This window comes from Schistosoma mansoni, chromosome 1 (assembly GCF_000237925.1).
Source record: "Schistosoma mansoni strain Puerto Rico chromosome 1, complete genome".
NCBI lineage: Eukaryota > Metazoa > Platyhelminthes > Trematoda > Strigeidida > Schistosomatidae > Schistosoma > Schistosoma mansoni.
In genome coordinates, this window is record NC_031495.1 from 52,799,353 (window position 1) to 52,813,198 (window position 13,846).

General features: G+C 30.5%; 1 protein-coding gene and 1 non-coding gene across 2 annotated transcripts in view; both read right to left on the bottom strand.

Annotated features, from left to right (window-relative positions):
- Positions 1 to 3,830, bottom strand: part of Smp_060750 (putative homeobox protein) — a gene marked incomplete at both ends in the record, with an annotated part of 6,619 nt that extends 2,789 nt beyond the window's left edge. The window contains 2 exons of the mRNA XM_018794827.1: positions 1,115 to 1,611; positions 3,425 to 3,830. Of these exons, the coding sequence (XP_018649200.1) occupies positions 1,115 to 1,611; positions 3,425 to 3,830 (903 nt within the window). The remainder of the gene's footprint in view (positions 1 to 1,114; positions 1,612 to 3,424) is intronic.
- Smp_tRNA_01041_Gln_TTG.1.1 lies at positions 1,027 to 1,092 on the bottom strand. Its single transcript has one exon. It is a non-coding gene (tRNA).
- Positions 3,831 to 13,846: the final 10,016 nt, after the last annotated feature.

The window sequence follows — 13,846 nt, forward strand, 5'->3', positions numbered from 1 at the left end:
ACTATCAATCGTATTATTAATTTGTTGCAATATCTAAGTAAAAATAGCTCACTAAACAAATTATCCATATCTTGAATACCATAGATTTCTTTATTTTTCACATAATAGTTATAAATTGATTATGACTACAAAATGAGCTCTCTATGAAGTGTCAAACGGAGAAGAAGCAACGACAGTCCAACACACAGCAATGAGAAGATTCAAGCCCAACCCAATACCTAGTAAATTTATATCATTCAATGTTTTAAATTCATTAATATGATTCTTGAAAGATCTCAACACTTCGATTCTATATTGTTGCATCTTTTACGTATGAAACTTCATAGAGAGCACATTTTGTAGTTATAATCAATTTATAACTATTATGTGAAAAATAAAAAAATCTATGGTATTCAAGATATGGATAATTTGTTTAGTGAGCTATTTTTACTTAAATATTGCAACAAATTAATAATACGATTGATAGTAACTATAAGACTATGAGATGAAATAGTATTTTTAACAAAAAGACCCTCCATACTTCTGTTTGACCTGTATTGGCAATCATAATTTATGAGCTAATACACAAACATCTAAATAACGTGCTAGCCATTTTATCTCCAGTTTAGTGTATTCAATAGTCAAATTAACCAGGCTACATAACTTTGATCAGTATATACAAATCGAAGCTAATCATGCTAGGTATAAACATAAATGAATCTATTAAATATGACAATAATGGAATATCGGACCAGTACAATATACTACTATCATATAGGATCATTTGACGTAGTAGTCTATAACTGTTAGATATTTCATGTAAGACAATGAGAAATTAGCTAAATTGTAATTCATGATTTCAAGAAATCTTACATTAAACTTTTGCACTATCTCATCTGTTTTGAGTTATGTCTTTGGATGAAGTAAATAGTATCAGGAATATTCCAGCATAACCAAAATAGAACATATTAATTATTTGGTTTTGATCTCGAAGTGTACAGTTACTTTCAACTAAAACAGTTATTCTGAACTAATAATAGTAATAATCTGTTAATGAAAATCTTATTAAGTTGATCATTTTAGGATATGAATTGAAAATGAATAAACTACACAAATGAATAAACTATCCACTTACCCTATCTTCTGAAAGATTCAGTTTTCTAGATAAATATTCGCGATCTCTTGTTGATAAATAAGGATTTTTTTGAAAAAATGATTCTAAACAACTCATTTGCTTTGGATGAAAATATGCTCTTGCTTTACGATATTGACGAGGTTTATCTCCTGGGGATTCAGAACCATTCGAAGTAATTTTATCATTTTTATTTGTATTTATAACAGGTTTGGAATAATTTGATACAGGTATATTATTTTCTGTGGTGTCAGGAATTGAGTGTATTGATGGTTCTGTTTGATATTCAGAATCATTACTGTGATAATGTGTAGCATTGTATTGTGATATTAATGAATTTGGTGATTGAGAACTAGTAAACATTGGTTGATTATTATGTACATAACACTGATAATCATCTGTAGGTAGATATGTTGTATGAGATGAGTAATTTGGTTGTATCAAATATTGTTGGTAGTAATACCATGTTTGACGAAATAAATTTACAAAATTTATCTGACCTGAAAGAATCAAAAATACATATATATGACTAGTAATTATCACAATGATTTGCATTATAATGAATCTTCTATGAGTGCTAATGAAATAAAAGTATCACATGAAACAAACATCATTTACCGTAAAGTAATCTTAATGAAGTCTTGAATAATAACGCCAAAGTTTGTTCACAGATGTAGGAGTTTCCAATACGCATAGATATTTTCAGTATTGGAGTGTGGAGATTGTCGAATTTCATAGACATTTACTTAACGTCATAGTTAATAAAATTATAGATTATACAATGGGACAATAAATGGCTAATTATCTGATTATAATGTTTTCCTATAAGTGCTAAGTCATAATAGTTGCAAATAACGTCTGGTATTATGAACATAAATGACACTAGTTTGATCCACTTTGGGGTATCAATTTCTTAAAGTCTCTAGACCTTGGTAGCAAGCGTCAACAGGAATGAAACCTAGGTCTGGGTTTCACCTAAACCAAATCCAACTATTTCACAGATTATAGTATAGGTATGAATTAATTCACAGATGATATCTTAGTTCCGGAAATAAATTGATTTCAGTTAACGGAATTATTCTGTAATCACTTAAACATATTTAAAAAAGCTAGTTTTTGAATAAAAGGTATGAAGACTTATGGTTTCGTTAAAATATACCAATTAATGTAGGTATCAATGCCAAACCAGATTTCAGCGGAGGAAAAAATCAGGAAAAAGCGCTGGAAATGGATAGGATATACATTGAGGAAATCATCCAACTGCTTCACAAGGCAAGCCCTCACATGGAATCCTGAAGGCCAAAGGAGAAGAGGAAGACCAAAAAACACATTACACCGAGAAATGGAGACAGACATGAGAAGAATGAACAAAAATTGGATAGAACTAGAAAGGAAGGCCCAGGACATAGTGGGTCGGAGAATGCTGGTCGGTAGCCTATGCTCCATTGGAAGTAACAGGCGTAAGTAAGTAAGGAAGTATCAATGCCAAGGTTGAACTTGATTGTTTCAAATAAATTGAGTATTCGGTAAAAAATTAATAATAAATATATTTTTGTGACATCCCAATGAGTAGAAAATTGTATTTATGATTTTTAGTGACTTCATATAAGTCAAATTAACTTTAAAACTGAATAAGGTAGTGAATCGAAATCTAAACTATTGCAAATACCTTAAAAACTGGTTTATTTTACGAATATGACCAGTGGGATAAGACGGGTTAGATTATGTAAATAAATCTATCCTAAATACAAAGATATAGCTGTTTACTTTTTCTTCTCAAAAATAGAACTTTTATTTTTAAATGTATGGAGATATATACTTCATGGTATGAAAAACTACAAGTGTCTTTACAAGAATAATCATGGAAAAGATTTACAATTCAGGTCGATGCTTTATTAATTTTATGATTTCAGTACCTGGTGATTGAATTGGGAAACTTTCATTATCACTCAGGACACATTTATCAGAGCTTTGCTAAAATAATAAGCTAGCTGGTTTCGTCCTTATAAAAAGCCATTATCGAGAATAGTATGTAGTCTCGCTTTATAAATCGAGCTATATATTTTTGAACTCTAAATAACTATCAATCTTATGATATTTGCAAATGGACTTTAACAATCATAAAAAAAACAGAAAATAAATCATTATCAGAAGGGGGTTTTGTGGAGATTTTTGTAATTTTATATAGTTGAGATCATGAGTCAATTGAAGCTAGACCACCATGGAAAACCTGGAAATGAATCAACAAATATATTTGATTCTCTAAAATAACTACAAACACTTAACTAAAGTTTTTTAAAAAGATATATTTACCATGTAAATTGTAAGAAGTTTCTTCATTTGACGTTAATAATTGTTCAGGAGTCGGAATATTTGGAATATAATTCCCAGAATTCAATACTCCACTATCATTACTATCAGTACTAATAGTCTGATGATTTGATGATATAGTTTCTAAAGTTCTTTCAACCGAATAATAATCTTTTATGTCTGACAGATCTGAATACATCGTAGTACAATTTGTTAATCCATATGATAGATGTGAATTTGTTTTACCATACTGAGGAAAACTTTCATTGGAATTTGGTGTCAATGATAAATCCAGTACAGATTCATTATGTACTGTAAAATTATTCATATTATTGATTGAAATATCACAATCCATAGATAATTTTATATCAGAATTGAAGAAAACCTCTTTTTCTTTACTAACTTCCATAGAGTGATAAGATAAAAAAAAATCTACTACTGAATAACTTAATCTATTATCTCAAATTTAACCCTCTTTTATATTATACATCTAATCAAAGCCTCTCTCTCCCTTGACAAGATAACAATTTGATGAAGTCAGAGTGTTAAGAAAAAAAAGACCGGATCTCATTATCTATTATATTGAAATTTGTTTATTGTTTGTATGTGAGCATGTAAATAATAGATAGAGTAATAATTGAGTAAGAGGGTTAAATTTTAATTGGAAAATGATTGGTTGATTAGACTAAAAAATATAACCATATTACGTAATATACTATTCAGAGGTTTCAACAAGTAATAATAATAATAGTGTTAACTCAGTATGACTATAGAATAACCATTTAAAAAGACCATGAGTCAAAACACAAATAGAGGGTATGGAAATCACAGGAATGGTTGAATAAAATGAATGAATTCACTAAATTGTTCCAAAGAGTGAAAGGCATAGAATTTAAGATTTATGATAGTAACTATATATATTTAATAGCTGAGATTCATATGAATAATTAGTCATTAGTATCACTAATGTAAAATCCTAAAGATAAAACTATTTTTATACTCCACTATAATTCAAGTGTGTTAAAACCACTTAATCTTCTTGATTTGTTGAATCTATAATGTGAGAAATGACTGTTTAACCTACACATAACTGTAACAGAATAAGTGATGATTAATTCAAGAGGATAGATGAATAGATAGACGTTTATATATGTCTATATTAATTCAGGAACCATTAAATGTCAGTTAACTACTTTAATTGGATTAAGTAACTTTATAACAGTGAAAAAACATAAAAAGATGATTCGATAAGAATCATATCAGTGATTAGTAAAAGAATATAACTATTATGGTTTGATATTAACTACAAAATAGTAACTGTTATCTTAATCTCATAAGGACATGTTAAAAGACTGTCAAGTAGTTTCAGGAGATGTTTTTATAACAAACTACAATATAATTATATTCTGATATGGAAATTTGAACATATTTCTATAGCTCTCATCTGATTACATATATATTTGCAGAGCAAGGTCACAGATGTATCATCCGCATTATTTAGCATGTTAAAACAATGGTTGCTCTTAATTTATGGTCTTCTCTGTCATCCTGATCTAACGAGAGACCAATTGTAGATAATAGTGTTTTTAATAACTCTACTGAAATAAAATTTCTAATAGTTAATCTTTTTTTATTTTAATAGTTGAGATCATGCATCAATTGAAGCTAGATCACCATAGAAAACCTGGAGCACTGGACGGCCGTTTCATCCTATTTTGGGACTCCTCAACAGCGCGCATCCACGGTCCCGCCTTGCGAGATTCGAACACAGGACCGATCAGTCCCGCGCGCGAGCGCATAGCCACTAGACAGGAACGTGGATACGCGCTGCTGAGGAGTCCCACAACAGGACGAAACGGCCTCCCAGCGTTTCCAGGTTTTCCATAGTGGTCTAGCTTCAATTGACTGATGATCCCATTTATTAAAATTACTATAATATCCACAAAACCCCTTCTGATATTAATCTTGTTTATGTTTGCGTTATTATTATTAGTAAATCAGAATGAAGTGTAATTATATAAATGGAGCAGACAGTTAACAATTAGTAACCACAAACAATCCAGTTACAAAACTATTTCATTCGCATAAACTTTAATACTTTGAAAGATTATGAATAAAATTTAAACAGAAGTGTTTAATAGGCTTAAAGAAAATCGATTTTCTAAAAACCAATGAAATATTCTCAAAGGTAACTGGAAAGCAAATTAAACAAAAAACATAAAACCAAGTTTTAACGGTTTTTTGTAAATCAATCTCAAGACTCAGTGGTAAATATTGGCTTAAACTAAAGATAATCTTGATTATTACAATTATTTAGAGTAGATTCACTCATTGCTGTTATTTTTTATATAAGGCTTAAAATTCTAAAGCTGAAATCACAACCTGGTTCTTTTGTACTTTATTTCTCAAATTATTATTATAAGCAATTCATAGAAAGTCCAATACTTTCGTCTTTATCACTAAATTTAATAATCAGCGTCGTATTATACAATCACCTATTGCCTGTAGGTCAACAATAAGTTTAATATGAACGAAGCTACTTTTTAAAGTTTTGAATCATGTATATAGGTGATAAAATGTCTATTTTGTTCAGGATATCGATTATTATGTTCACCTTGATAATAAATATTTAGTTCATATATCTAAACATTCAAATTAATAGTCGATGAATCACTTGAAAACCGTTTTTTAGAATCCTTACCCATTACTCCAGGATCGGATGTTTCATGTACCATATTCAATGATAAAATTATGCTGTAATTGATATCCAGCTGAAACAAAATGAGAAAAAAGGACTATGCAGCACAATCGAAATTGTGCACCCACAACCCAACCTAGGAGCCGTAGCCAGGGCCCTTAGTCTTTCAGAGAGTCCCTTATCTAAATGTCTCAGGTTCAGTTCTCAGTGGACGCTCACTGATAAGATCTCATACCAGGATGAAATATCTGTTATAATAATTAGTTAGTGTTTAACTATTGTTTTCCCTAGTTCAATCACATTACCTGTTTGTTTTCTAATTAAAATCTTGAAAACCTTGTTATATAAACCGAATGTCAACTGGCTATATAGATAAAATCCAGTAACCTACCAAGTCTTTTGACTCCATAGATCAGGACCTATGGAACAAGAGTTAGCAACCTAAATGACAGGGTTTATTAGGTAAACATACATATTACCAAGTATTTTAAAATAGTCTGTCGTAATTTCTTGATTTTACCATCTTACTTTGCTGATCATCGGAAAGAAAAGTTCAGTTAAGTCAGTTTAAAACGACTGAATGCTATTACATACACAATAAAACAAGTCATCGAGTATAGAATTCCCTATAAACAGATTCTGTCAATATTCTTCTTACATAAAAAGAGACTGAAAATGAACAACCAGTGGAACAAACAGTGTTAGTATTAATACTACTCATTTGCTTGGATAAAAATAAGTAGGTTGTAGACCTCTGATGAAGTGACTATCATTATTAGGGATATTTAGTTCAGATGTCATTATATTTCTGAGTTTCATTAGTACTTTAACTTGAACGACTAATTACGGCATAACAATAATAAATTGTAAATTTGCTGACTAGTCACTTAAAATAAAACTGGAGATTAGTCACTACCCTATCGGTTTTTAATAATTATTTACAAGACAGTTTTTTTTTAGAATGAACTCAAATTTTATTTATATTCCAATCGTAATCCTAATTATTCCAAAGTCGACTAGAAGTTATTTTGACTAAGTTCTAAGAACTGATCACTGTATAACTCGTAAACTGTTTGACATTTATGATGAATGAAAAGTTGCAGAGTTGTTGTTCTTTATAAAACTAACACTTGGAAACCAAAACTTCTCACAAATAGAATTAGAAAATTTACCTGAGAAAATCAAAAGATTTCATCTACTTATCCAATTTACATTGGAAATATTAACAAGTTTTATTTCTTACATGAAATGACGTAATAATTTTTAAAAAAATTCATTGATTAAAAATTCCTTTGGAATAGACAAATAGTAAAAGTATCTAACTAATCGAATAGATCTTTTAATCTACACTTCTTCAAAAAGAAATCTATACATCCGTTAAAAAACATTCTTAAATTAACCTCCTGAAACTATACAGTATTGATGATAAAATTATACAAATCAACAAAATTCTTATACAAATTATTGTATAATTTAGTGATTTGTATTTAAAATCTTCTTATCATTGAAAATTTTTATATGTATTCATTAATCATGAATCCCTGGGTTCGAAAAACGAGCGCGATCGTGGATGCGCATTGCTGAGGAGTCCCACAATAGGAAGAAACGCCTGTCCAGTGCTTCCAAGTTTTCCATGGTGGCCTAACTTTAATTGACTCATGAATTCAACTATTAAATTACCATAATAACCACAAAACCCCTTTCTGATAATGATTTATGAGTTACAAAAATAAGAAAACATATAAACAAAGTTTAAAACTTTGTTAATTGACACTATGCATTAATGATATTAAGTGCTAATAATAATATGGTAAGCAATAGTAAATAACGAGGTCTGTTGGGAGATATCAACTCACTGAAGACATCGGTGAATGGTTGCTCAACGTCGTGGATTGGTTGAAGTTAGACATTAACACAGTTGGATGCCGGCCGGCTCAATGGTCTAGTGGTTAAGCGCTCACGCGCGAGATTGATAGGTCCTAGGTTCGAATTTCGTGACTGCGGGATCGTGGATGCGCGCTGCTGAGGAGTCCCACAATAGGACGAAACGGCCGTCCAGTGTTTCCAGGTATTCCATGATGATCTAGCTTCAACTGTCTCATGATTTCAACTATATGAAATTACTAAAATCTCCACAAAACCCCCTTCTAATATATGAATTTAATTAAATTGTAGTTTTCATTTATTCACAAATTATAATTAGTCTTCTCTTAAAATTATAATTTAATGAATACCAATTATGATGGTGATGATGACATAGATAATTATTATCCCCTAAAATGACTATTCCTATCATACTTTCTTACAAGAAAAAATTAGTTGAATTAATAAAATAAGGCCTTTTTGTTCCTTCTTTTATTCAAATAAAAATAATATTTGATTTAAAATTATAAAATACGCTTCATTTCTGTACCATGAGATGTAAAGTAACAAATAGAATGAAAGGGGTGAACAAGGTAATCGAAATTTAATTTATTTTTCTTTTTTTCCTTCATCATTGCCTTTTGTATTACTTTGTTTGAACTTAATTATATATTTTCTTTATAATGACAAAGATGTCAAAGACCTGTTACGTAATTTAGGTAAAGTGATAATGTTAAATAAAATAGTAAACTTACTAAATTGTGTCCGTAAGCTTATTTATCAACCTTCTCTTATTATATATGTGCATATGTGCAAATATTTGTAGATGTGCCGACTGTCTATTTGTATGCTTCATATATCCACTTACTAGTATGTAACATCCCCCCCCCAAAATACTTACAATACTGATGTAATTATAGTGAAATGACACGTGAGTATTTATTAAAATGACTTTATTTGCTAATATATTCATTATACAACTTATCAGAAGTAATTACCTGTATTATACAATCAAATGAATATTACTAATGATAAACAAATAAGATAGTATTAATTTGGAAATAATAAACTCTAAACAGTTTATTATAATCATGTATTTATAAAAGAAAACATTCTATCATCATTATTTGATCAATTATATCTTGAAGAGAAAATCACGTAAAAGAAGAAAGACATCAATTTTACCTCATGCACGATTGTTCGTTGATAATGAATCATGAGATCATGAGTCAATTGAAGCTAGACCACCATGGAAAACCTGGAAGCATTGGACGGCCGTTTCGTCCTATTGTTTTATTTTTATTCTACAGTTATTTGAAAATGGTACTTAAATTCGAAAAAAACGACAACAACATAGTTGCAGTATACAAGTGAAAGGTATTGGGCTGGTAACCAGTAGTTCATTGTAGCCATTTTACTATATAGTACATTACTTAACCACTTAAAGATTAGTTAGTGTATCACCTCCAACATGGTTAATAACATAATTCATAACTTTTCACTAAATATTCAGTGAATCCATTGTTAAGTTATTAGTGACCACATAATTCTTGATAAATTAAGCGATATTTTGTACTAAAAAGAAAATGCTACGATTTGTTTTTAGGAGTTGTAGCATGTTTTACTCTAAACAATAACATTAACACCGTTGGATGCCGGCCGGCTCAGTGATCTAGTGGTTAAGCGCTCGCACGCGAAACTGATAGGTCCTGGGTTCGAATCTCGTGAGGCGGGATCGTGGATGCACACTGCTGAGGAGTCCCATAATAGGATGAAATGGTCGTACAGTGTTTCCAGGTTTTCCATGGTGGTCTAGTTTCAATCGATTCATGATCTCAACTATCAAAGTTACTATGATATCCACAAAACCCCTTCTGATTTGCATAATTGATTTCTAATTACCATTAAAAATGTAATTATTTATATCTGATGAAGTATTTACTTGACTCTGATTTATTTCTTACAGTGAAACCAATTATCAAGATGCATAAAAACCATGTAGAATTATGATGTGGAAGAGTATATCCTCTGACACTTACGTACTGTGGTGTAAAACATTTCCTTTACTATATATTGTAAAGACATTATTCATTGTCAATTAACTATACAAATTTCTATATGAGAAAGGGTAACAACAGTTTTAACAATTCAGAAATAAACTGTTATTTTGGTCTCCAAGAGACAAGCTGGCAATTTAAAAATAGAATGACCGATTTTTGTGAGATATAAACAAGTAAAAATGAGAGGTATAAATAGAAGCATTTTTGATTATTCTAAATTTCTGTCATATACAACCTTATCAGTACGAGGATTTGTGGAGATTGTAGCATTTTCACAATTGAAATCTTAAGTCGATCTAAGCTATGCTGACTCAGTGATTCAGAGGTTGAGTAGTCACGCGCGAAGCCTAAGGTCATGGGTCCAAGTTCCGCGTGCAGGATCGTGGGTGAGCACTGCTGGAGAGTCATGTACATAGACGAAACGACCTTCAAGTGCTTCCAGGTTTTCAATGGTGGTCTAGCTTAGATCGATTAATGATTTGAACTGTGAAAATATACAGCCTTATTACTTAGCCTTATTAAATTGAAAAAATTGCAATTGTTGACCAGTTGAACCCACCTAGTATCAATCAACATAAAACGGATTTAAACTGCACCTCCTAACGCCTTTATTAGGAGAACTACCCATTTATCTTTCCAGAACAAGTTGTTTCCATGCATCATGCACTCGTTTCAGCATATATACTTTGTTTGAGCAAAAGGTTTGGAAAACGCAACGGTGTTAGTAAATACTTTTGCTATTTTAGTTATCTAATTGACGTTTCATGCCGTCAGGGAAAGAAGACAACGCATTCTGCCGCAGCTAAATCGTAAAGTTAAGTTGTTTTATATTAAAAATAATCTATATCCACGTATATAACGCAGTTTGCTCAGGGACAAACACTCAAGAAAAACTAATAAATGAATCAAGTGATATTTTTTTGTAGTAGCTATCGGGAAATTTTATCAGTAAAAACTTAAGGATATAGGAAGAAGTCAGAGCTTTTTGGAGCGATTTAAGATACTCTCAAATAGTCGAAAAATCATTATCCAAACCAGTGTTTTCATCTGGACACTAATGATTAATGGCTTCTAAAAGACTTGGAGGGAACTGTAACCAAATCAGAAGTTCAACTACACGCGATCTATGTTAGAGTCAAAAATGCAACCGTCGGACTATTCGGTCAACACACAAACACAGTTACGACAGTCAATTAGAACATTGTATCACCCAGTTCTAGGAAGTTTCATGCTGTTAATTTCTTAGTATTAATTAACTGAACTGCATTTGACAAGCTCGCTATTTGATCGTTTAACCTAATGTTTCAAAAGTACTGTATCTGATATTAGATATTTGAGTTAATGAAGATAAAACATTTCAAGTGAACTTAGCAAATATGAAAGTTGAATTAGCATTAAGAACTAGTCTTGGTAATACTAACTATATTGGAATTTATTTTATACTAGATATGACAAGTATAAACACATAGTATTAACGCCCATCAGTAAGATATATCAATTGGCTCATTGTTTGTGGTAGATTCTTTTATCAATAGACTTGGTTAGATATTTACGATCATAGCGTTACAATCGTCATGATTTGGTAAAGAATAAGTATACGCTTGAGTTATTAAAAAAAACTGACATTAATTTATTTGACGGACCTACCCAGGTTCGTCTACAAATTATTCTACCAAGGTTTTAGTAACTCAACTCCTATAGGAATTAATTAAAATTATTTTAGGTAAACATCCAGTTAATGTTGACAGATATTAATGAGCACCAAATATGCGGTTGATTGTGATTAACAGTTGAGCAATGAATAAATCCAAAATCTAGCACGGTAAAGAATGATAAATTAACTTCAGCAAAGATAACATTGAAGGTGCGAAGCCAGAAAAAAATAGTATGGCGCTTTTTATTGTATGAAAGTCTAATGGTGAATAACTTTACAACAGTGAGAATGGTTTCGAATAATGATAGTGAGGATCTTCAATCACTTTTCTTAATGAAAACATCCAACACAATTACAATTATTCATTTAACAAAACGTGACATTGCAGAATCATGTATATCTTAACTATTCTAAGGCTACTGATGAACTCTTCTCTTATTTCAAACAAAACTACTTAATAAAGTTGGCAGAGATTAAACATGTAGCATTTATTTAATATTGTTTGATTGTTAGATGTTTAAAAAAAGCACTCACAAAATTGGTAATACAAACAGCTTGAAAGACTACTTGTATAAATAAAATTATTTATGCTGTTTTCTTTGCCAACAAGATATTCTGAAAATAATGAAATAATTAAGAATAAACAGTGAAACTACAATTTATGGACGACCTTTGAGCAATGCTAAAATGACTATGGATTGTCCACATACTTACTACGGACAAATGAGTGTTATATATTATTTTAAGGGATTAGGATCAGGATTTACAGTTAGACGTTAAGGACAGAAATTAAATTTAATGTTTTCTTTATGAACTAGCATCAGCTATAATGCCAAGGTGGTATTTAGCCAAATGAGTGAATGAATTTCGCGCCAAAATAAAAGATATGCTATCTTAAAGCTGATTGGTTCGTTCATAAATTATAGTCTCTCCGAATAAACTTTTATTTTCGACCCATGGGAGATATAGAAATGAATTATGTAAAACGATGATAAGTAGACTGGAATGAAAAGTTATAATATAAGATTATATATATATGTAATATCATATTCTATGATGATTAAACTGTAAAGATAATAAGAAATGAATAAATCACATTGAAGTAATTCATAAAGCTTTACAGTTATAAGCAATAAAATTTTGATTACATAATTTGTCACATGTTTATCATGTAATTTTCAAAGTAAAATGACTATCGTTGAAAATTACACAGTGTTATCTAGGAAGTTCGAAAGCTGACACTTCCTAGAATTTATGTTGATTTCCATTTGGAAGTATTCTATATTTAACTTCTGTAGGTTTATAATCATTTAGAAAAAAAGTGACAACTACTTCAGTTATGTCGGGAGTTATAGCTATACAATATTATAGACTTATTAGAAAAGTGTAGAATGTCTGTCCAATGTCCACAGCAACATTTTAAAACTCCCGGTTCTGCTTTAGATGATGATACTAAAATTTTACTTTGAATCAATCAATTATTTAGAATTACCATCTAAAACAAATGAAATTTCTAATACAAAAGTATTGAGACTTTGACTACAACTGACATTTATTAAAACTGTCTAAACAGAAACTTCGATTTCGAAATTTTACAGAACCCTTTCAGTTAGTGTCATAACCCGATTGACCAAATCTTACTGTATACGATAGTTTTAATGAATCATCAGAGCATCACCTGAGCTTTATCAATAAGGAACAAACTGTAACTTGTCAAATATTTCTGCATTTGAAATAATGAACTTATGTGCATCGAATCAACGGAACAATAGTACTAATATAAGTCAAAGACTGAGTTTCAATCGACAACTATTGACCTAATAGGGATTATGAGAAATTCTGAGGATTTGCATACTGAGATCAAACAGCTATTGAATGTTTTCTGGTTTTCACTGACTGTTCAACTAACATTAATTCGTGATGTAAACGATGAAGTTCAACGATCTTCACACAGTTCCATGTAATGATAATGCTAAACTGCCAACCATGAAATAGTATTAGTAGTATAGACTAAACATTTTCAAAATTATACTAACTGAACTAAAGTACATGATGTCGATGGCTAAGTTCGGAAACTCTTAAATTATCAGTCATATCCTTTGGTTAGTTGAGCAGGGAAGTGATTATTATTCAAAATTTGTAGCCCAGTT